A 25877-nucleotide genomic window follows, 5' to 3' on the forward strand; every position below is an offset into this window, starting at 1 on the left:
TTTTACATAGAGGGGACCCACTGAACTTAGTGGGCAAGGCAGACTTGAGCCCATTACTTTTAATGCGTTCAGAAGTTCTGTTGGTACGGAATGCTGCGTCGCTATCACACCATCTTGTCCTGGATGCCAGTTTGTTTCCAGGCACAGTTTAAGGTGCTGCTTCTGAATTCAGTGCAAAACACCACCCATCAAAGCCTTAAGAAATGGTGGACTTTGGGCTTCAGAATTTCAGTGGTGCCCTGCGCAATGCCAAAAATTGATGGCCTTCCACTGTTTGTCATTATTGTGGCGCCATCTCAGCTCGGCGCCCAGAGCAGGTAAACCAGTCAAGCTCCCCTAAATCCTCCTCTGCCTTAAGGACCAGCTCCCAGAATCCTGCCCATCCCTGGAATCATTTGGAGAGGCCATCTCTGTAGTAGCACTCAGACTTCGGAACTCCATGCCCCATGAGACTCATCCTGCCCTGTCTTTTTTGGCCTTTCACTGCCAAGTCAAGACAGTTTTTGTTTTATTAAGGCAAGCATTTGCCTTGCCTTCTCCTTGCCAGTTTCCTAGCTTATTGTTTTGTTCCGCTGTAGTTTACCTTCATGAATGTATTATTATGAAAGCTCTTTTAAAAAATTATTCTTTGATAAGTGCTCTGTTAAAAGTGGAAAGGTGATAAATCACTGAGCTGTCTGGGCCTGTGATTAGGGTCAGTTCATCCCCCACTCAAAAGTTTTAGAGCAGTGTTCCCCAAACTTGGGTCTCCAGCTGTTTTCAGACTACAATTCCCATCATCCCTGTCCGCTGGTCTTGCTAGCTAGGGATGATGGGAGTTGTAGACCAAAAACAGCTGGAGACCCATGTTTGGGAAACACTGGTTTCTAACAACTGGCCAACAGCTGCAGCAGCATTTTTTCCCCAAATGGGAAGGGAAGGGAAAGGTACTGGTCCAATGGCTTTAGCAAGCCTCATTTTCCCATGGCTTGTGGTTGTTCTGCTCAGGAGGGGGGCAACTTCCCAGCAGCCTTTTACTCTGTGGCCAGTCCTAAAACTCTGTCCATTATCATAATAATTAGAATATTTTCTTCTCTCTTCTAGAGGACTGCTCCCCCCTACTGCCATTTGCTGGACCACTTATATGCCAGCAATGCACTGTTTAACCCTACAGAACCCCACAGAGCTACAGTGGTCCAAATACGTTGTGATTTATGTGTTTTTGGCAGGGTGAGGAAGGATGACTAGCAAGCCCAAATGCCACTCTATGGTGCCAGCTAAAATGACATAAAGATAGCTCTGCTGGATCAGACCAAAGGCCCATCTAGTCGAGGATTCTGTTCTCACAGTAGCCAACCAGATGCTCATGAGAAGCCAACAAGGAGTACATGAGCCTCAGCAACTGTTTATTCAGAGGCATTGCCTTCTTTCTCTCTCTGTCTCTGACATGTTTGGGCTTACTCTCTCTGCTTTCTCCCTCCGCTGTTAGACAACGCTTCCAGTTCTTCTCTGCACAAATTCCATTCAGAAAAACCAGGGAGCTGCAGAGGGCACAACTGTTGCAGAATCCACAACAAGTGAGAACAATGGCCAGCTGTCAACTCAGATAAGCTTGCCCCTGAAAGGCGATGACAGGAAGGCCCTGCAAATGAACGCTGCCATGTCAAAACGCCACTGCCCCATCGTTAGGGTTTGATGATCACTACAACAGACTAGAGGGAAGAAAGGGCCTCGTGGGCAAAGGCGCTGCTTGAAGACAGCACGGAGCAGCCAAAGATCTCATTATCATTCTGTTTCATCAAGAGATAACAAGCCAGGAAAACACATCCCTTGTTACTTTGCATCATCCTCTAGAAACCAGTCTGTTAGCAACTTCCACGCATCAAGTTGCCTGCCAGAGAATCTCTCGCCTCCTAGGGAGGGAACCCCTCTGGACTACAAAGGATTCTGGGACATGTTCTAGGACCCAAACACTCACTCACTCCATGTGGGACATTGTTGAGAGTCACCTCACATGTAGTGATAAGGTGCAGAAAAACACACAAAATACGCCCCCATTTGTCTACTGTAGCAGGAAGGAACTGTGGTGGGCATGTTTATCTTGGAGTCCTCCAGAGGAGGAAAGCGATAAGCCTTAGGGAGCAGCCCAGGAGGATGAAAGAGGTAAAAAAAGGACCCCAGTTAAGGGTCTGAGCCTGGGACAAGGGGCAACAGTCTAGAGCATGGGTAGGCAAACTAAGGCCCGGGGGCTGGATCCGGCCCAACCGCCTTCTCAATCCGGCCCACGGATGGTCCAGGAATAAGCGTGGTTTTACATGAGTAGACTATGTCCTTTTATTTAAAATGCATCTCTGAGTTATTTGTGGGGCCTGTTTGGTGTTTGTACATGAGTAGAATGTGTGCTTTTATTTAAAATGCATCTCTGGGTTATTTGAGGGGGATAGGAATTCATTCATTATTTTTTTTCAAAATATAGTCCGGCCCCCCCACAAGGTCTGAGGGACAGTGGACCGGCCCCCTGCTGAAAGCGTTTGCTGAACCCTGGTCTAGAGGATGGAGAGCTAACCAAGCAGGTCAGTGGAGGATTGTTCCACCCTTGTAATACAAGACACCTGTAGCCAGCTGCCTCCTACTGCAGAGTCACCTCAGGTGCCTCCTGTCAGTGAAGAGCCTCCCCCTTCTGTAGAGGCCATTAAGAGTAAATTGGATGTTGAGCTGGCTCCAACACCACCTCCATCTCCAAGGACATGGAGGCACCAGCAATGGTGTGAAGAAACCTTGCAGGCCCAACTCATTCAAAGGAGTGCCTGTTTACCTGCCCAGTCCTATGACCCTGGCCACTTGCTGTGTTAAGAACTGTGCCCACCCTGGTCTTCAAAAGGAAAGTGCAAGGGACGTATCACTTGTTGGATCAGTGTCTTAGCTTACTCTTAGTCATGGACCTATAACTCTTATACACCTGTGCAGGCAGTCTTGTAACCTGTGCCAGGCCTATCTACCTTAAAGTCTGTGCATTAAAGTCTTTAGCAGAAATAAAGCTGGGAGTTACGAGTTCTTTGTCCAGCCATGAGAGCCAGGACACAAGGAAGCCAATCTAGTATGGCAATGTATATTATTACAAAAGACTGGGATGGAAGGATCTGTCTACAGTGGTACCTCGGGTCACGAACTTAATTTGTTCTGGAGGTCCGTTCTTAAGCCAAAACCGTTCTTAACCTGAGGCGTGCTTTCGCTAATGGGGCCTCCCGCTGCCGCCGTGTCGCCACCACACAATTTCTGTTCTCATCCATGGGCAAAGTTCTCAACCCGAGGTACTACTTCCGGGTTAGCGGAGTTTGTAACCCGAAGCGTTTGCAACCCGAGGTACCACTGTACTGTGGTTCTCTCCCTTTTTCATTTTTCCAATCTCCACATTTCTGCAGAAATCTGAGAATTGTTTTCCCCACCCCACACACAAAAAAACCCTCATGAACACTTATCAGCACTCCCCACCCCGCCCCCTTAAAAACCGTATTTGTGTAGTTTGGTATCGAGTTCACCTTTTTGCAAGCAATTTCCCCCAGTATAATGCATTTGGTGTGTTATATTCACCAATGTATAAATTTTTACACACACTTTCCCCCTAATATATGCATTTTTGTTAACACTGGTTGGTTAACTGCATTGCAAAATTTGGGCAAGTGCAAATTTCAAATGATGGCTGTGTCTTGGTTCCCACATTGTTATGGACAGCGCAAATTTGGTAAGATTCCCCCCTTTAATAAATGGGAACAGAATTGAATATGTTTCCCTATCCCCAACAAAACACCCACTGCTAGGATTTCAGGGAACCCCAGAACACAGTTCGAAAGCTACAGCCTGGTTCAGCCATGCTTATCTGCAATACACAAAAACAAAAGTCAGCCCAAGAGATTAGAATAGCCATAAAAAGCCTCCTTGCAGCACAGGAAGTGCTGAATTAGACTGTCCCACAACTGCCCCTGCAATGACCCTTCCCAACCAAGCAGAAACCCAATTGTGGGCAAGAGGCACTGTGCCCATCTATCAGCTCCCTAAGGAGCAACAACGCTGATCACCAGCAGGGCTACAAACACTGCCCGAGGCAAAAGCATTCCATCAGAAGCTCTGGCACTTGCTGGCTAAGGCTGGCAAAAGTGTGGGAGTTGAATAAATTAAGGCTGGGAGGCTAGACAGAGTGGGAAGAGCAAGTCTGAGAACTCAACAGAGGGAGAGAGAGAGAGAGAACTGATAGCTGCGGAAAGGATACGGTGAAAGTGGTTTGTCGGAGTATGCAAGAAGGTGGTGGGGGTAGGATCATCTAAAAGGGTATACATACACAGACACACAAATGCGCATTTGGAATATTTAAGAGGAAATCACTGCTAACTGGGAATTCTAAGATTACGAAACAACACATTCCCCCCTCCCCACTCTGCCAGCAACCCCTGGCCAGCTTCCACTCTTCAAATAATCACAATTTTGAAACAACTCAAACATCTAACTGGCTGTTAGTTGCAGCCACTTGGCTGCCTTCTTTAAACCAGGCAAATGGCCATGAATTTATTTCTAAGAACTAAAGGAAAAGGAAGAGCTCGCCCCTTGCCTGGAATCTGACTTGGAAGACCTCTCCAGTTACCTGCTCGATGCAGGCACACACAGGAGCATATAAACCACCTCATATTGAGTCAGACCATTGGTTCCATCTTGCCCTTAGGATCATAGGTCTGAGTCCCACGTTGGGCAAAATAGTCCAGCATTGCAGGGGGCTGGACTAGATGGCCCTCGTAGTCCCTTCCAGCTGTACAGTTCTATGAAAACTCAAAGCTACAAAATTCGAAAATAGTGGGTCATACCACCTCTCCTGCCATGACACCCAGTCCAAAGTGGGTTTTGCAAGTTTAATGCATGGGGTTTCCATATTCACTCAAAGCTAGAGTTAAGGCAGATAAACAGGATGCAATAGTTTCAGACAGCAGATCCCAGAGGAGACAAATTCCCTGCTTCCATAGAATCATTGGAAGCTGCCATATGGATGGACTCTTTGTTTGCCTAGCACTGACTAGCAATGGTTCTCCACTGCTTCAGACAGGAGATGCTTGGATTGAACCTGAGACTTTCATAGAATCATAAAGTTAGAAGGGGGTCCCAAGGGTCATCTAGTCCAACCCCCTGCCGTGCAGGAATCTCAGCTAAAGCATCCATGACATGGCAAAGGAGATGAATTACCACTGAGCTATAACCCTTACATCTCTGTGCCATTAAAGAGAGAGAGAGCAGGAACAGGTTTTAAAAGTGTCTAAGTACAGCACTGCATTCGCTGTATTATAGGAACATAGTAAGCTGCCTTATACTGGATCAGATCATAGGTCCATCTTGCTCTATATTGAATACTTGGACTGGCCGCAACTCTCCAGGGTTTCGGGCAGCAGGCTCTCCCAGCCCTACCTGGAGATAACAGGGACTGGACTCTTATGACTTTCTGCATGCAAAGCAGATGTTCTACCACTGTGCAACGTCCCTTCCCAATATCACAGTCAGCACTGCAACAATATCCTTGTGGAATACAGAGCTCTGATGCAAACACAGGAGTTTCTGGTAAAGCACAATTTCCCCCACTCTCTGGAAAGTCAGGGAAAGTTCCATATGCGCTTTTATTGCATTGGTGGTGTTGACCCCAAAACTATAGCAAACAGCAAAACCGTTTCAACACACACAAGTTATTCTGGGCCAAGATGTGAGAGTTGGCATGTACACAGTGATGAACTTTTCTTGCTTACATTTAAGTAAAAGCAAACTGTACATTTAATCAAAACAAATTGTCTCCTTTTAATCTTGTTTCTGCGAATTACAACTGTAAAACCAGCTTTTTTTATATAATTACGGTAATTGCACTTGATTATGGGATGAAATTTGGCTCTCACATCATTATGACATAGAGTAATGATATTCTGGAGGGTTTGAGAACCACTTTTTATAGACAACATTACATAAGATAAAAACAACTTATATGATTCTCTGGACAAGCAAACTAAACCAAGTGCCCACCCAGAGTTAAACAAATGTTTATCTTATAAAGGAGGTGGTGATTGCTCCTACGACTCCTAAACCTTGTCCTTTGAACACACACACACACAACACCAAAGTGTATATTTCCCATGTGAAATTGATTTTTCCCCCTATGGTTTATCACTTCCCTTTCTCTGTTACTCCTTTGCCTATGCAAATTTGTCTTGAAATTTCTGTAACATGCTCATAGGCGCCGACTCCATGGGGCTTGAGGGGGCCCGAGCCCCCTCAAAAATTCGTTTGGGGGGGCCCCGCCCCCCCAATAATCTCCGGCGCCCCTCCAGCAGAGCGCCATCGCCGCCCCTCCCCCAGCCCAAAATGCACAGGGTCGGGCTGCATGCCTCCTGCCCTCCCTCCCGAGCAAAAGCTCCACCCAATTTCCTGATTAATAGGCGCAGCACGCTCTCCCCTATTCGCTCACGAGGAGGCGGTGCCACTTTATTTGCATATTCATGAGCTTATTTATTATTCATGAGCTTTCCCGGGCCCCCCCCCCAATATTTTTTATAAGTCCGCGTCCCTGAACATGCTTCATTCCAACTTTTGTAATTTCATTGTGCTTGTTGTAATGTAGGAGAGGTGGAATAAACAGACTCCGGTTAGTTAGTTAGTTAGTTAGTTAGTTAGTTAGTTAGTTAGTTAGACATTACAGAAAATTCATTTTAACATATTGGCCCAGTATACACTTAAGGCTTAACCACAGAATTATGATTGGCAGTACAATGGTACCTTGGGTTAAGTACTTAATTCGTTCCGGAGGTCCGTACTTAACCTGAAACTGTTCTTAACCTGAAGCACCACTTTAGCAATAGGGCCTCCAGCTGCCGCCGCACCGCCGGAGCACAATTTCTGTTCTCATCCTGAAGCAAAGTTCTTAACCCGAGGTACTATTTCCGGATTAGCGGAGTCTGTAACCTGAAGCGTATGTAACCCGAGGTACCACTGTAACTGTAGTTTGTTGCCTTTATTCTGTTAAGATCGCAAACATGCAATGAAAACCATAGTTTAGCATGTCAAGCAAAGGTTGTGCTCTCAGAGGATAGGTATAAGGAGGCCACAGAGAAGGTAGAGGGACAGGGAAATTTTCTTAGCCATGGTTTGCTTTGTTCAGATGTAACACTTAATGCAAACCATGATTTGCAAACCATTTACATAAAGGGGAGGAATTTAGACAGGTACATTCTGTGCAAAACACCCAAGGTTCAATTCCTGCCAACTCCATTCTAAAGGTTGGGAAACTGGTGAGACACTGGAGAGCTGTTGCCTTAAGCGAGTGTGAGGAAAGCTTCCCATCCAAAGCAAAACATTAAGATACATCAGAGAATCCATAATGAAGAGAGAGGCCAACAATACGCATTGGAATGTGAAGGGAAAATCAGTCAGAAGTGAACCTCCATCAAACATTTAAAAAAACACATGCTGGAAAGAAATTGCATGTGTTTATAGCCACTTTGGGAGAATTCTGTACACAAGAAGCTGGCGAAACGCAAGCTGATTTAAGCAGAGCCGGGTGTAAAGTTACACCAAATGCAAACCTTGTTCAGGAGCGAGGTTACTGCCAGCTGAGCTGCCCCAAATCTGTCAGAGAGGAAATAAGCCTTTGAAATAATGTTCGACTTACCATACCCCTTTTTGCCAGGTCTCATGACTGAGCCGAACAGGGTTAGGATCCAGCTTAAGTTTCCCCTGCCTCCGCCACACCTCAGTTAGCACCAGCTGAGCCCTGCCTGAAGCAGGAAGTGCAAGTTACACCAGATTATCTTCAGCTGAGCCAGGATCATCACCTCAACCCACCTGAGCTTGCAATGTCCCAACTCAGCTGAAGATCTACTACACCCTAGGGTTGCCATACATTCAGAATTTCCAGGACAAAACTGTCCAGAAATCGCTGCAACGTCCAGGAAAATCTGGACATATGGCAACCCCTTTGGCAATGTCGTTTTTGACACCCCTACTGCACTATAAATTGCTCATCCCTGTGAATCTTGCAATAGGTTTAACCCCTCACCTCAAATTTATTTGTTGAATTTATTGTGATATTGTTGGGCAATCATTCTGAAATGGAACAATTAAACATGTCTGATTAGACATGTCGCAAGATCTTGTGATTTTATGCATTTCGACACCTGAAAGTATATAAGGAAACAAAATACCGCATTTTTCGCTCTATAGGACTCACCTGACCATAGGACACACCTTGTTTTGGGGGGGGGGGAGAAAAAGAAAAAAACCTCCCCCTCTCTGCTCAGTGCCCCTTCCGCGAAGCTGCAGGAGAAATGGAGCCCCTTCCATTTCTCCTCCTGCTTCGCTGAAGGGGCGCTGCGCAGCTCTCCCTCTCTGCTGAAGCCAGGAGAGTCTTGCAGGGATAGCCACCAGAAGCCTTTGGAGCACAGCGGGACCTCGCGCTGTGCTCCAAAGGTTTTGGGTTCCTTTCGCTGAAGTCAGGAGAGTCTTGCTCTCCTGGCTTCAGCGAAAGGAACCTGAAGCCTTCAGAGCGCAGCGTGAGTTCCCGCTGCGCTCCAAAGGCTTCAGGCGGCTATCCCTGAAGCCTGGAGAGCAAGAGGGGTTGGTGCTTCGGAGGCTTCGCGTTGCTATCGCTGAAACCAAGGAGCCTGCATTCGCTCCATAGGAGGCACACACATTTCCCCTTAATTTTTGGAGGGGGGAAAAGTGCGTCCTATAGAGCAAAAAATACAGTAATAGCAAGATGTTATGCACTACATTATGTCATTTGAAACAGTGTTCCCTAATCTTACGCTTTTGTGCAAGAGGCCCAGGGGGAGGGCTTTTTTCCTGCTATGAAAGTGAGCCGGAAAACATTTCAGATAAAATAAATAAAATATAAAGTTCAAATCGTGGACACTGATCTGCCTGTAACAGTATGACAAGGCATTTCTGGTGGGCATTAATATTGTTCTACAAGTCATTAGTAAGGTCACTTTTGGAACCCTTTGCCTAGTTTCCATCAGTTGCGTTCCATACAGATTAATTCAAATAAGCAATGACACAAGAAATGCAGAAAATACAAGCTGTTGAGAGAATTTCTAGCCTGTCCTATTGAAATACACACAGGTGTTGGGCAGGCCAGAACAACAGGATTCCAACAGCCTTGTTCATTTCAATGGATCTCAAAGTAGATTGATTCTGTTAGCAGTGCTGATTCAGCTTTCTCCAGTTACACAGTGCAAGTGAATGGTAAGCCGGGGCCAATAATATAATGGTCCTTCTATTTGACAGTCAGAAGCAAATGGCCATCCCATAACCATTGCTGCTTTCCTTCTTCCTTGTCCTCACTCACCCCCTCTCTGTTCCTCCTGTGCCCTTAATCCCTCCTTATTTACCTTTTTGCTCCATTAATAACAAACAGGCCCAAGAAGTAACACTCAAGCCCTTGACTAAGAATATATTTATTTCAGCATCCTGCCTTAATTCAGCAGGAGGGGAGGGGATAAGAAGCAGAACAGCTTTGCAGATGGACTGGGGATTCTGCAGCTGTGAGGCCTGGATAAAAGTCAGGAATTCAAAATGACATGCAGCAACGCCAAACACTTTACTGACCTCAGTTTCGATCACACTGAGAATGGCCAAATACGGTAACTGATCTTACTCAACACAGGGGGACCTCTGCAAAATATTACAGAAGCTTCCCAACATTGCTGGAACGGGAAGATTTCGTACAATCTGACAGAGGGGTGCCATTCTCACTTTAAGTGGGAAACAAACAGCATAATTCCTAGGGGCGAGTTCCTTTGTTCCTCCATGCGCCAATACAACAATCAGTTCCATGTTTGACACTATGCCACTATGAGAAGAAAATGCTGGACTAGATGTGTTTTTCATCTGATCTGACAGGGCTTTTCTGGGCAGCTTTTGATGACTAAATCTTGGACCATCCTAGGCTTACCATGCCATCTTCCGATAAGTGAAGAATTTCCTCATCAAGAGATTAAATAGAAAGTACCTCATTTTCACAGACAGAGGCTGGATCTAGACACATCAAAAAAGCGCTTCAGGAAAACGCGTTGTAAACCTCATAAGAGGGAAATCACGTTGGCAAAAGGCAGGACTCCACAGTGCCATCTGGTGTCACACGCATATAAAATGAATTTTCTTTACTAACGTAGCTGAATCCAGGGATCCTTATGATCTTTGCAAAACATATCCCTATATGAACCTGCCCCAGATGATAAGATCCTTAAGTGAGCACTTTCTCTTGGTTGCATCAACATCAGAAGCACAGTCGGTGGTGACACAAGGAAGAGCCTTTTTGGTGGCTGCTCCCATATTGTGGGATTCCATCCCAAGAGAGGTTAGATTGGCTCCCTCTTTTCTACCCTTTCACAGGCAAACTAAAACAATCCTTTTCAGACAGGCCTTTGGAAATCAAGGTGCAGACAATGCTGATCACTGACAACGCTACCAGGGCAAACTGTCTTAACTGGTGGTCCAAAATACGTTTTGATGTATTTTAACTATTATTTTGTTTATTAGTTTGTATTTTAGAATTACGCTTTTAAACCATAAAATCCCAGCTTGGCAGAAAGGTGGGATACAAATACGTTAAAAAAATAATAACAAAAACAATAAAGTGAGGGGTATAATCCTCTGCAGTGTTGGATGTGCATGTTGGATGTACACAGCAAGCTGCCTTATACCAGGAACCTTCCACATGCAAAACACGTGTTCTACCACTGAACTATGCCCCTCCATGCTCATCTTCCAAATCAGTTTCTACAGATTAAATGCACAGAATTTTTAAGCAAGCACTTCACACTCACTAAGGTAAATTATATGCAGTTGAGACTTTCCGTGAAGATTGGGCTTCATTTATAGATCAGGTATGGTGGGGGGAGAGCCCTTGCCACCCCCCCCCTGATGCTGTTAAAGTACGTCCTATCAGCCTCAAGAAGAATGGTCAATAGCCATGGATGGTGAGAGTTGTGGTTCAACAACATCTGGAGGGCCAAAGGTTACTCATATCCGTTACAGATGATTGGAAAGAAGTAAGTGGATATATAGCGGCATGTATTAGCAGAATAGAACTTGTCTTTACACTACAGCTCCCCACCCCTTCAAAATCAGATCCTGATGGCTGTGGAGACCCTCCAAAGATGATTTAGGGGGCCACAGGAGGAGGAGGAGAGGAAATGAAAGTGTCGCTGTGCCAAATGAACTCCACTGGTACTGCTTGGGTACAACCCATAGATTTATTTTTTTTATACACACACAATAAATGCAACTATTGACTATTATATAACCACCAGTTAGACAATATCTCTGACAAATTTGTGACAGTTGTCATTTGTCATTTATGTCCATTAATAATACCTGCTGACACCGAGAATAGGTTTAGTACGAGTAAGCCACACTCAGTGGGATTTATGAATTGGTAGACATAACATTCCTTCAAACACTTACAAGGAAGTAAGTCCCAATGAATGCAGTTGGATTATTTCCAAGTAAGCATCCATAGGATTGTGCCACTTTTTTATTTTAATGGGCTGTGTTCCAAGCTCCCAAAGGAATCACCTCCCCTACCACTTAGCTATGTATGCTCTCTCTATATATATATTTCTAGTGAACCCAGATAGCTATAAAGCATGGAGCTTTTATTGGCTTTGATGTGGAAGCAGATGACCAAATTCTGTAGCTCCGCTACACGAAATAGACATAATAGTGGCCAGATTTAGTTTGACAGAACTCTGCTTCCTAGCTGCACCCACAAAGATGCTCAAGAGAGATGTATGCAACACAAACAAGCAGCAAGTCACAATTTGTACTAAGTGAACACGAGGGTTAAAAGAAACATGTTGCTGGACGGCCTGCTGCCAAGGACAGAACAAAAAGATCCTGATTCATAAATACTGTAGTGGTTTCGAATGTTGCTCAATGACAGCATTCGTAAAATCGAGGCAGGCTAGAAAGGCAGTATTGCAAAAATCAAAACTGTATTGTATTGCACTAAGCCTCCTTGGAGAAAATAGGACATAGCCATCCTTCTTGGTCTGCTAGTGCAACAACAAAGGAATCCAATGCCACCTGCACTAGCAGAAGCGTGTTGTGAAACTTCTGTAAATGTACTTGTTTCCTCTTGCGCAACAAAATTCTGCCAGCACAACAAGTACCACTACCTGACTTTACCTCAAGAGCATTGGATGAAGGTACGCTTTTGGTTGAAATGGCTTTTAGGTGTTTTTGATTTGTATGTTTGTGTTATGTACTGAAGTTCTCACCCTGGGCCAGCAGGGGGATACTGTAGATAGTTATGCAAATGAAGGATCGAAAGTGACGTTCAGTGATTGGATAGTTTGTATGCAAATGAAGGATCGAAAGTGACGTTCAGTGATTGGCTAGTTACAAAAAATGGTTACTGTTGTATTCTAGTGGGGCTCTATATAAGCAGGCTGACTGAGCTCCTCAGTTCAGTTCAGTTCCAGCTTACAAATAAAGAGCTGCTTTGGAAGAATCGCTGTGTTGTCTGATATGTTCGCCCACAACTTAACAGTTTGGCTCTGTTTTAGAATGCTTTTGCTTTGTTTTCGTTTTTAAATTGTAGACCGTTTGCCACCTGGGCTCCTTTGGGGAGGAAAGGCAGGATATACATTCAATAAATAAATAAAATTTAACTTGGCACTACATGAGATGCAGCCCAATGGTCCCAGGACATGGGCTTGAAGGAACATGATGCAATTATCCTGCAAAAGCTAAGTCTGGGTGTGGTCAGGACCGGAATGCGAGACAGTATGGAACCTTGCCCCTGAAGTATCATGAGGAATTTATCTAAAACAAGGAAAGGAAGTTTGAGCCTCCAGAAATGGAACAATGGAGAGAGCCTTCTTGGTGGCTGCTCCCGGACTTTGGAACTCCCTTCCTGAAAAAGCTAGACTGGCTCACTCTTTCCTGTCCTTGCACCGGCTGCTGGAGACTGTTATATTTCAACAGGCATTTGGGTACTGGCTGTTTTTAAGTAGTGCTGTGCTGTTTTTACTATCTTTATTTTAATAGATCTGTTTTTGTATTGTTTTAATTATTGTTTATAAAATTATAGTTAAATATAATTATATAGTTATAGTTAAAAAGTAGCTAAACTATGACCTTTTATATGTTTTTAGCCTTCTGTATTTTACCTGTGTTGTTTTAATTTGTGTAAGCCGCTTTAAGTCCCAATCTGGGGGGAAGGCACGATATAAATCAATATGATAAATATAAATGCTTGACCTTGACCCCAGGATCTCTGATCCTATATACAATTGCCTCAGTAAGACCCAGGACTGGCAAACAGCATACTACGAAATGCACATAATATAAAAACCCAGTTATCCAAACATTCTAGTTATCTAAACACAGTATGCACCCCTAGCAAATATGTGGCTATTTGATTATCCATAAGGCAATTTCAAGGAGTTGACGTTTATTTCTTTTCTTTTTTCTGCTGGATTTTTTGAGCTGATGTTCTCTTGAATTCTTATTTTCCTTCTGCCTGCTGGAAGCACATGTCATAAAAGGCAGGCTACGTCCTGATAAGCTGCCCACTGACAACACGCAGGAGTCGCGTTAGAAAGTGCACCTTTCTGGCATTCATCTGACTTCACATGTTGCTCCCAGTTTCAAAGGCATCTTGCCATCTCACTCTGCCTGGGTACATAGCGTGGCACTGTCAGCAATGAAAGCAGCCAGCCAGGTGTGCCAGCCAGAAGCTGAACGAAAAGAGCATTTGAGGTTTTCCCCGCCTAAACCAATATTTACCAGTATGGTAAGTCTGATTTTCTCAAGCAGGCTTTTAGTGGTAAATATTGGTTGGAAATGAAAAAACCCATAAGCCTTAATTATAAACTGGGATATTAGAGTTACCACTGAGATATTTGAGAGACTAGCCCTTAACAAATCAAGTGGGATTTGAACCACAGAAAGGAGAGGAGCTTGCATTTCAAATTGCATTTCTGGAGAGAGAAGCGGGATAAGTATGAATTTTAGAAGCGTAATATGAATGATATTTTTCTTAATTTGCATTTTTGCTTAACCTTAATTGCAAATCATAGGAAAGGTAAGAAGCTATGAAGGGAATTGAAGAACAGCCTGTCACCACTGGATGAGACTCGCCTCTGACTTCAGAAATTTCACAATACACTCCAAGTCTTTTTGGCAGACGTGGGGATAGTAAATTTGTGTAATTACTTACTCACTCACTCACTCACTCACTTGCACACACACACACACACAATTCCTGAAATGCTGAATACGCCATCAAAATCCAGGCTTTATCTAGAGTTGGAGGCAGATGAGGAAGACTTAAAAGCCCCTTCCTCTACAACCAGACTGGAAATGTTAACAGGCTAGCGCAAGAGCGACAGGTTAGTCAGTCCCTCCTCCTCCAGTCTGCTGATAGAAGGCAATTCTTTTAGTCCAAATGAAATAACATGACCTACAAGACTTTCAACAGGCTAGTAAGAAATCCTCAAAGAAAGTAACATCTGTGGGCTCATTCACAAGCCAGGATTAGAGTGATGAACCAGAAAGATACACAATCAAATTCACAGCCATGAAGCGCACTGGGTGATCCTCACAGGGTTGTTGTGAGGATAAAATGGAGGAGGGGAATGATGTACTTACTATGCCTTGAGCTCCATGGTGTAAAAATGGAATAGAAATAAACACAGAGTTAGGAGTTCTCATTTTACTGCATCACATTTCATGATACTAGCCCACTTATTCAAATATCCTGCAAGATAATTCAGTAGGCAACACATGGAAGGAAATATTAAATCAAAAAATAAATTTGGAATCTAGCCCATTTGCTGCAAGAATCTTCCTTATCTAACCATGACTATGCACATTGGTGATGAAGAACCTGTGGCCCTTCAAATCTTGTTGGGACTACAGCTCCCATCAGCCCCTGCCAGCACGGCCAATAGTCATGGGTAATGATGGGAGATGTAGTCCAGCGACAACCTGCCTCACGTGGACAAGAGGTTCAAACAACATTGCCTCTACAGATTCTACAGTACACTTCTATGAAATACAGTGGTACCTCTGGTTGCGAACGGGATCCGTTCCGGAGGCCCATTATATTAGGATATATTAGGAAAATCAATCATGTGAACAAGCTGAGATCTCCACAACGGTTCCAGGGTAATGTTGTTATATTCACATATCTCCTCCCCATCTTCCTTTCACACATAGGTGCCAACCCCCTAGGGTCCTGGGCACCCACAGAATTCCCCATGAAGAGGCTGGGCAGGCACCCACAAATTTTGGTGCAAGAGCCATGCACGCTGCATGGCACCCATGGCCCTGGGCACCCACGGCTGCAGGGCCAAGTTGGCACTCCTGCATACAAAGCTAAACCCTGTATCAGGATGGTTTTTTAGCCCAGACCATCTAGGAGACCCTGCTTCAAAGCAGGGCTTAAAATGCTGGGTCATGAGATCTCAATATTCAAATGAACACCAGTTCAGTAATTCTGCACTACACATTGCAAGGTGGTTTAAAAAACCTGACCAGATTTGACACAGGTTTTTTTAAAAAAGCACACACAACAATCATGAGATTTAAACTCTTTTATTCTTCTGAAATGTTTCAAGAAGCTCTTTCTGTTCACATGCTTGAGAGTCAAGTCAGAAAACTTTCTAAAAACAGATGGAGTCTACTTCCCCCCCCCAATCCACCCGCTGCTCTTTCTATCCAAACTACAGTTACATGAAAACAAAAGTCTACCCGCATCTGCTAATGATTTATACTGTAATTCTTAGGTCTCGGAATATATTTGTACTTTGGAGAAGAATGGACTGGGAGGGGGGAGTTGTATGCATTTTCTTGCAAAATCTGAGGAGGATACAAAGTCAAAACATTTTTTAAAGACCCACTGATTTCAGTGGGGAGGGGGGATTAAGCGCACTCTCAAAACTGCCCTCCCCACCGCCCTTTGAAAAGTGTAGGGCCTTAGATATGATGGGTTTGGCCAAATTGTACCCTGTGCTTCCTCATCTTGTTTTAACTTTGATTTATGCAACACATCCTCACTGTATCTGTAACTGCTAATATTGTTCATTCATGATATTTCTCGCCGGTTTCAATATTGGATTATGGCAACAAGCTCTATGTAAGATTTCCCTTGTACTTGGTTGAGAAAGTGGTGTTTGAGCAGAATGCTGCACAGTGGTTGACAGGAGTCAAGCACACCAAATCCCTGTTCAGAGGTTTACACGGGCTGCCAATTTGTTAGCAGGTCAAATTCAAAGTGTTAGAATTAGTATATAAAGCCCTTAACAGCTTGGGACCAGTTTACCTAAAGGATCACCGCACCCCATATTTGACCACTCAACCACTTTCGTTGGCAGAACTGGCATTTCTAAAAGCACCACATAATGTTCTCTCTGCACTCATAAGGACCCAATATTTAGTGTAGCCAGCTTCTACATTCTGGATCTCTCCACACACACACACACACACGCCCAATGGTCAATAGGCAGGTGTATTCTCTGCATTCTTTCCAGCACCCAATAAAAACGTTTCCATTTGAGCAACCCTACTCAAGCCATAGGAACACGGGTGATGCTGTGGTCTAAACCACAGAGCCTAGGGCTTGCTGATCAGAAGGTCGGCGGTTTGAATCCCCGCGATGGGGTGAGCTCCCTTTGCTCAGTCCCTGCTCCTGCCCCCCTAGCAGTTCAAAAGCATGTCAAAGTGCAAGTAGATAAATAGGTACCACTCCAGTGGGAAGGTAAATGGTGTTTCCGTTCACTGCTCTGGTTCGCCAGAAGCAGCTTAGTCATGCTGGCCACATGACCCGGAAGCTGTTTACGGACAAACACCAGCTCCCTCAGCCCACAGAGTGAGATGAGCACCGCAACCCCAGAGTCGTCTGCGACTGGACCTAATGGTCAGGGGTACCTTCACCTTTTACTCAAGACATACAAAGGTTGGTGTGGATTTTAATTTGTAATTTTACCTTACAATGTGTACCTTTACTGGTTGATTTTATTCATTTTGCTTTTCCATGAACTTTTTTTTAACGTTGATTAAACAGTTGCTTCTACTTTAAAAGACAGCTGAAGTAGAATAAAGCAATCCCAAAATATTATTAAATATAACTGGGCAGTCAGTTTCAACTAAAATCATTACAAATTACCTCCAGCTTTGTTCAGTCAGATAAGATAATCTCTGGTAAGTATTTAGGGCTTCTGTTAAGATTGTGGAAATTTTAATGATATCATCTAATACTGTTAAGTAGCTCCGGCCAAGGAGGTTACTAAGTTGAAATGTATTTCAAAGTTAGTATTCCAAGCCCAGTTAAAAAGTAGCAATGGCTATCTTAGCTTCATTAATTTAAATGGGTTTACTCAGAGTAGGATTAGAAACTGAATACAGCTCATTGTCTAATCCAGAAAACACAGTCAGTTAACAATGGCTACGTTCTGCCTCACTGCCAGAGACATTATGCCCCTGAGTACCTGTTGTTGTAGAGGGACGCGGGTGGCGCTGTGGGTAAAAGCCTCAGCGCCTAGGGCTTGCTGATCGAAAGGTCGGCGGTTCGAATCCCCGCGGCGGGGTGCGCTCCCGCTGCTCGGTCCCAGCGCCTGCCAACCTAGCAGTTCGAAAGCACCCCTGGGTGCAAGTAGATAAATAGGTACCGCTTACCAGCGGGAAGGTAAACGGCGTTCCGTGTGCTGCGCTGGCTCGCCAGATGCAGCTTTGTCACGCTGGCCACGTGACCCGGAAGTGTCTCCGGACAGCGCTGGCCCACGGCCTATAGAGTGAGATGGGCGCACAAACCCCAGAGTCTGTCAAGACTGGCCCGTTCGGGCAGGGGTACCTTTACCTTTACCTTTTACCTGTTGCCATAATCAGGTGGCAGTTGGGCAGGTGGGCAGTTGTGCTAGGAGGCTTCCCACAGGCGGGCATCTGGTCAGCCACTATGAGAAGAGGACTAGATGGGCCATTGATTCATTTTATGTTCTCAATTCTAACCTGCCAATGAACGTGCCCAAACACAGGCTCATCTTCTCTGGGAGGACTAACAACAGACAAGCCTTAAAAGGGGACAGGAGGTTACAATAGACCTGGGAGTCAAGCCTGCTGCTTGTCCTCAACATTATCTCTAGTGTCCACCTATACCATGAAATAAAGAGGCACAGAGTGCCTGCTGACACTGCTTCCATGAGGCCACTCAATCCCAGGATCTCCAGACACAAGCAACCAGCAATGGCATAGCTTGGATAGCTCAATTGGCTAGAACGTGGTGCTGATAACACCACAGTTGCAGGTTCCATCCCCGTGACAGTTTTATATTCCTGCACTGCAGGGCGTAGCACTAGATGATTCCAAGGATTGCTTCCAACTCTATGGTCCTTTCTAAGGCGACTAGGCAAGGATATGGAACCTGCAACACTGCAGCCCACATCAGCCCTGGGTAGTCTGTCAAATGGTTAGGGATGAGGTGAGTTGGAGTCAGGCAACATCTGTTGGGCCACAGGGTTCACCATCCCTATCATGTGTGTGTGTGTGTGTGTGTGTGTGTGTGTGTGTGTGTATTAAATTTTCTGTTTTACAATTTAGAACGTTCATTTAACCAACCTTAAAATATCAATGACTTCCCTTCTTCTCTTTCCATGGTTTCTTTTGCATAACAAAAATCCCTGCATATTTTATATAAACCAAGCCATTCAGTATTCTATTATTACATCCATCAAAACTTATTTACACTGTTGAATTTATCTTAATGCTGCCAACATTTTCAAGTGTACACTATTCCCCCCCTATATATTCAATAAACATTTTCCAGTCTTCTTTAAACATATGTTCTTCTTGTTCTCTTATTCTATATGTTAGATCCACAAGCTGTGCATATTCCATCAGTTTAAGTTGCCATTCTTCTTTAGTTGGGACCTCGCTCATTTTTCATTTTTGGGCTAACAAAACACAGGCCTTTTCTGACACCTGGGAATTTCCATCTGAATTATCCTCAACAAAAAGGACTCCGGGGTTTTTTGGGGTGAAATGCTTCACCATTCCTATCTTAAGTCTTTCTTCACCAGGACTACGTGCCAATAAGACTTGCTGCTGGAAGCCAAGAGAGCATCTCAGAGTAAGAAGATGTTGATTCTTCGAGGAATGGAGTCAGAAAGAGATATGGCTGCCTCAATGGAGGCATACAATTTGGACAGAAAAGTTGGTTTCCACGTGGAAAAATCAAAATTGGAAACAGAATTATTAGATCCAAAAATTAAGAATTTGTCAAGAATGTATAACTTGTTGTTGAAATGGAATACTCAGGATGAAATGGTGAAATCAGCTATGATTAAATGGGCACAAGATGTTGGACATAACATAATGATGGGTGACTGGGAACAGTTATGAAATTCACGGCATGTAATGCCCTAAGAGAAAACTTAATGAAAATGATTTATAAGTGGTACATGACACCAGTCAAGCTTGCAAAAATCTACCATTTGCCCGATAATAAATGTTGGAAATGTAATGAGACTGAAGGTACATTCTTTCACCTATGGTGGACATGCCCAAGGATTAAGACATTCTGGGAGATGATTTATAATGAAATGAAAAAGGTATTCAAATATACCTTCCTGAAGAAACCAGAGGCCTTTCTCCTGGGCATGGTCGGCCAATTGGTGCCAAAGAAGGATAGAACTTTTTTTATGTATGCAACAACAGCAGCAAGAATACTCATCGCGAAGTATTGGAAGACACAAGATTTACCCACCCAGGAAGAATGGCAGATGAAGCTGATGGACTATATGGAACTGGCGGAAATGACTGGCAGAATCCGAGACCCGGGAGAAGAGTTGGTGGAAGAAGACTGGAAAAAGTTTAAAGACTATTTACAGAAATACTGCAAAATTAATGAATGTTAGAAGAATGTTGGAATGAAGTTATATGGCTTTAGTAGAAATGTTATAAGGAATTAAGTATAAATAGATTAATAGAATATTAAAGGGAAAAAATAAGGTCAGAATGTTAAGATAATTTTAGGATAGAAAACAGAGGAATATGGAAAGGAATTGCTGAAATAATTAACAGAAGTGGAATACAAAAAGGGAGGTGTGAGGAGGTCGCTGAAATAAGTGAATGAAAGATAAGATATTGAAATTATTTGATGTGTTTTAAATTGCTTTTGTTTTGTTTTGTTAGTTTAATGTGTTAGTGTTTTTGCATTGTATTGTATTGTCTATTCTTTCGTTGTTGTTGTTTTTTGTAGTGTTTAAATTGTTGGAAAAGCAATAAAAAATTTTTTTTTAAAAAAAGAGATATGGCTGCCTCCCCTGTGCTGTTTTGTTACCTGTCCAGGTGAGGTCACACCCATCTCTGGCCACGTGCAGAGGAAGTCTGTCCCAGCCCAGGAGGAAACAGGAAGTTCCGACTGGCTGGTCCAGACATCACCTTTTTATGTCCACTCTAGGAATGTTGTATTTGACTGCTCTGTGATCCACATCCCACAATATGGAGCCCAGCATCCCAGGTCTCTAGGTTCAACACTCCAACAACTACGTCATACTGGTTCTATTTCCTTGCTTAATCAATGCAAGTATTCTTAAATTGAGCTAAAAGAAACCCACAAAAATAGTACAGGACATACACAAAGGAACAGAAAAGGAGCAAAAAGAAGAGACAGGGAAACCTAAAATTACGTTGTAATTGAACCTATTACCTATAATATGAAACCTATTACCTATAATCCTGTCAAGCTCCATTAAAATTAGTGTGCGAAAGGCAGATTTAAATTAATTCAGGCATCCCTGCAAAGCTTACTTCAACCAAGGACCATAGGATATTTAGCAATTGCCTCTCTGCAAAGTAAACAACTAAAGAATATAACCTTCCTGGCTTTGTTTCCTCTTGGTAATGCTTAAAGGAGGCTTAAACCATTTTTCACATTCACTTAAGGTGGCTTCCTCTTGCCAGAGTTTTGACAACTTTGGAGTCAAAAGGAATGGCACTGGGAAGGCAGCCCAGGGACTCATGCAAAACATCACATCACGGACATACCAAATATTAGCCTGTGCAGCCATGTAACACTGCAAAACAGTTTGGTAAGGCAAAACCAAAAGATGAGCACAAAACACTGGAAGAATGCAATTCCTGCAGTCATCATAGGCTTATATTCAGTGGACGCTTGGGTTGCAAATGAGATCCATGCGGGATGCACGTTCGCAACCCGCAGTGGCGCGCCTGCACACGTTGTGATTCACAGGTTGCGATTCAACACTTCTGCGCATGCGCAAAGCGCAATTTAGAGCTTCTGCACATGTGTGACTGCTGAAACCCAGAAGTAACCCGTTCCGGTACTTCCGGGTTTCGGCGGGTCTGTAACCCGAAAAAACGCAACCTGAAGTGTCTGTAACCCGAGGTATGACTGTACTATGAAAAGGAGTAAAATGAAGCAGCGGTGGAGGAACCTGTGGCCCTTCAGACGTTGAACTTCCACCAGCTCCGCCCTTCACAATCAAAGCACAGGGATGAAGGGAATTGCAATCCAGGGTCACAGGAGCCTGCATAACTCAGTTAGAGCATGATGCTGATAACGCCAACATTACAGGTTTGATCCCTCTATGGGACAGCTGCATATTCCTGCATTGCAGGGGGTTGGGCTAATTAGTCAACGCTAATTGATTTCCATGCACTCTAACTTTGTATGTGCACGCACCACATCACAGCCTCCCCAGCAACAGAAAAATCCAAAATTCACAATTCTGATCAAACTGGAAAGTCTTATGAGGTCACAAGGCTAGTCAAGACTGTATTCTTTAGAAATTTTACATGAAACACACACTGAACATTCTCTCTCTCTCTCCCACACACACTCACACAGAGAGAGGCATTCCTCCCCTCTTCAAAAAGCCATCTCTGCTTTGAGTTAGCTTGTCAAATTTGCAAAACAGACAAACAAACAATTAGCACCCACTGATGCTCTGCAAGATCATACTTCCCTGTTCTGGCACTGCAAATAAAGGAAGTCAACCCCTTCCTCTCTTGCCTCCAAACACAGAACAATGAGGATGCATCCACCAACTGCCACCAATCTAGATGTTCCACATGCAAGCCACTTACAGCACACATCCATTCATACATAAGTCACTCTGAGTTTAATGGGGCCTTATCCCAGTCCCGGCGAGTTTGCATAGGATTGCAACTGTAGAGTTTAAGCAAGATAAAGAAGAGGGCAAATTAACAGAATGAGGTGCCAAAGCTGCTGGCGGAACAGTTAGCCATAGCTGACTCTAGCAAGTGAGCCCAGGCACATTCTGAAGGAGAAAGAAGGGATAAAAGAACACCCACCATGGTGGGGCACTGACACTCACCTGACCTCTGGGTTGGTCGCATCACTACAGCTTACCAGGAGGTAGAGGGGGGAGGGAGAGAGTGAGGTTGGCAGGTGCAAAAATACTATGGAGCCACTCCTGGCACTCTTGCCAGTAGGTTTCCACAGCACCAAACTGCCCACTCCCTTGCCTGCTACTTCCCAGTATGCAGCAGGTCAGATGAGCAGCATCTGCTACTGACCACCAACCCCAGGATCAGTAGCTACCCCAGTTTGGAAGAAGATTAATTCCCAATGCAAGGGCACAATCCACCTGGATGGAGGAAGGTTTGCACAAGGTCACTCATATGCAGCTGAGGTGCACATTAAAATGACTGCGGAACTGACAAACTTAGAGCTACTCAGAGGATACAACGTATCCCACACAACCAATACATCTGCCCTAAACATTTGTGTCAAGTTGCCCAGCTCCTGTCCCATCTAGAAGCAGCGTTCGAACGTAAGGCCAAGCTAAACCGTGGTTTAGCATGAAAGCGTTGGCTTCCAGGGAGGCGATCGCAGCCACTTTGCTCTTCCGCAGCTCTTTTCGCTCAGTGCAGTTTGGCAGCTAAGCCAAAACTGTGGTCCTTGTAGTTCTTGGCTTGTGGTTTAGGAGAGAGATTAACCACGATTCCAGGTTGAGGCAACATGCAAAGCTAAACTTGGCTAAGGTGCCATGCTGTGCTGAGATAAAAGGGCCAGGGAGGAGCAAAGTGGTCATGAGCCAGTATACTCTTGCCATAGTTTGGTCGCTGAGTAGCTTGTTGGTAGGTGTGGAGGGAGTTATTACTTAGGCAAAACCATCTATCTGAGCTATCTTGTTCCCCAATTAAGCCAACAGAGCAATTTATAATATCACTGCACCAGTGCATTAAGCATTCACACGTACATACCCTGCTCCCCCCTCAAATATATTTGCTGGCAAAGCAGGTATCTGAATTAGGCTGTGTATGTCCATAGGCAAGAGTGGAAAAATGAGTTAATGTTGTGGGGAGCTAAACTCCTGCTTTAAACCAAGAGTTCTCTACGGATTTCAAAAGCAAGGGAAAGTGGCACGACTTAGCAACACACTAGGTGGGCCAGATACCAGTCAACCTCTCCCCACACTATCCACCCAAAAGGTACACCAGGATCCGTTTTCTCCAGCAATCCCCCAACCTTCACAGTCCTTGTGAATAAAGCCCATTCCCTAATCAACACAGAAAACTCCATTATACCAGGTCAGACTATGTAGCCCAATATTTTTTGGCGATGGTCGTCTCTCATGTTGCCGGCTACCTGATCCTTTTGAACTGGACATTCCAGGGGTTGAACATGGTTCCTTTCTGCCTGCAAAGCACATCCCTGACCTACAGTTCCTCCAGAACGTAGGGACAGCTCTACAACACAACAGTGGGACAGAGAAAGCAAGACCCTGTGCCTGCCCAGGCAACTTTAATCATTTCTTGCTAGGTTGTATTTCCAGGGTTCAGCTCAGGAAAACCAACAGAAACCTGTCACATCCAATGGGTTCATTCTAACAAGGAAGTCCAACTTCCACCGGTTCTAGTTTGCATGGCCAATGGTCAAGAATGATGGGAGCTGTAGTACGGCAGTGACCCCTGCTCTAGCCTATGTCAGCTCATGTCAGAAAAAAATAGAAGATGAAGAAGAAGAGGAGGAGGAGGAGGAGTGCTGCCAAGCTCACTTTTGCATTGCATGGGGATCTGACCATCTAGCACAGAGAAACTCTTCCAAAGGTCTTTCCCACCATGGCTAACATCCTTTGTGGTAAAGCTGCCTGGAACCAAACCCTTCTGGATGCAAAGCATGTGTTCTAATGCAAGGCAAGGAGTGAACCCGGAGCAGTCTAGCATCCTAGCTGAGGAGCCGCATGCAGAAGAAAGCCCCAGATTCAAACGCAGTTTTAAGAAGATCGGTGAGCTGATGGTGGGGAAAGACCTCTGGAGAGTAGCTGCCAGCCAGAGCAGACGGTACCGGGCTAGGTTGGCAAACACTCTGACCTGGGTATCAGGCAGCTTCTTCCCCCGTCCCCTTCCCCTCCCTCCCCGCGCACCGGCCGGGCACCCGTCCCGCGCGTCATTCCAGGCAATTACCCTTTGAGCGCATCGTGCCCCGCGGCGCCTCCCGCCTGCCCTCTCCTCTTGGACCGGCTGGCTCGGCTGTTGGTTTCCTTCGCGGCGGCGGCGACCACGTCCGTTTCCAAACTGCCTTCGGCAGCCCCTCCGCCCGGAGGGGAAGAGCAGGCGACCAGCAGCACAATAAATCCCAGCGTGAACCTCAGCAGCAGCAGCCCGGCCGGCCGCATCTTGCCGGTGGTGGTGGCGACGGCGGCGGCTCCTCTCCTCGTCCTCCAAGCTTTCCACCCACCCTCCTTGCACTCGGATCGCGCCCGCGCCGCTGCAAGGGGGGTCGCCTGCTGCCTGCCTGCCTCCTCCGCTCCCGGGGCAGCTCGGCTTCAGCAGAGACTCTCCACTGGCTAGCTTAGGAAAGAGGGAGAGAGAAAAAGGAACCGTTATTAGATGGGGGAAAGAGGCGACAGCATCGCCCCGGCGCCACCGGCAACAGGCTCGTTCCCACAACCGCCCCCCTTTTCCTGGCTGTCCCTCTCTGGCCATGCATGCCGCCTCCCCCGGGGGAGCGCCGAGCCGGGCGCCCTTCTCCTCAGTTGAGCTCGCCTCGCCGGAGCATCCGAGCAGCTGCCCTCGGAGCCTCCCCGCGCCAAAAGTTCTCCTCAGGCAGCCAGCGTCTTCCAGGAGGCGCCTGTCACTTGAGGGACACCTCTGGGGAATGTGCTTCAAGGCTCCCCTCTTCCCACCCCCGTTTGATTTCAAAGAGAAAGCCTCGGAGGTTTGAAGGACCTGCGCCCACGGGAGAGTCTCCTGCTGAGGCTGCTGCTGCCGGCCGAGGTGGTGCGAGGAGGGCTGCTCTGCCAGCCGTGGCCGCTGCATCCAGCACTGCTTGCGCTGCCTGCCGTCTCCTTCTTCCTTCCTTGCTCTCCCCCGTCTGCCTTCTCCTCCTTCGCCTCCTTCTCCTCCTCCTTTTCCCCTCCCCTCTTTTTTTTTCTCTATTCCCTTCTCTCTCCCCCCCCCCAACCTCTTCAAGTATCGTCTGCGCGGCGTCTTTACAGCCCCCCTCCCTCTTTCCTTTCTCGCGAGAGGGAAGTGGGGGGAAATTTAGCCAAAACAAAACCCGGTTGGAAAAAACACACAGGGAGAGAGAGAGAGACGCGAGTTCCCTCTTCGCGCGCACGACGCGTCTCCTCGCGTTCCTCTCGCCTCACAACTTTTTCCCCCCTTCTGTTTCTTTTGCGCGCCTTTTAGCAGAACGCAGCGCAAACCAAAGCGGCGCTAGGGGGGGGGAGAGAGAGAGAAAGGGGAGGATGTTGGCGCAAGCGCTGCTCTCCCCCACCCCGAACTCCGGCTTGGCACTGCCGCCTTGCGCTCCTTCAGGGCGGCGCGGGCAAGGACGGGCACCCAAGGGCTTGGCAAAGTCGTCTAGACGGCAGATTAACCTT

General features: G+C 45.5%; 1 protein-coding gene across 3 annotated transcripts in view; it reads right to left on the bottom strand.

Moving 5' to 3' along the window:
* Positions 1-25402, bottom strand: part of FBN1 (fibrillin 1) — a 220725-nt gene extending 195323 nt beyond the window's left edge. Inside the window, exons 1-2 of one of the 3 annotated variants that reach the window (XM_081169954.1) lie at positions 25222-25378; positions 24457-24839 (exon numbers count right to left, since the gene is read on the bottom strand). In XM_081169954.1, the coding sequence (XP_081026080.1) occupies positions 24457-24668 (212 nt within the window). In that variant the 5' untranslated portion in view covers positions 24669-24839; positions 25222-25378. Of the gene's footprint in view, positions 1-24456; positions 24840-25221 lie in introns of all 3 variants that reach the window. The other 2 variants (XM_081169955.1, XM_081169956.1) reach the window with 2 other exon arrangements.
* Positions 25403-25877: the final 475 nt, after the last annotated feature.

The sequence above is a fragment of the Podarcis bocagei genome, assembly GCF_964188305.1.
Source record: "Podarcis bocagei genome assembly, chromosome: 14".
Taxonomy (NCBI): Eukaryota; Metazoa; Chordata; class Lepidosauria; order Squamata; family Lacertidae; genus Podarcis; species Podarcis bocagei.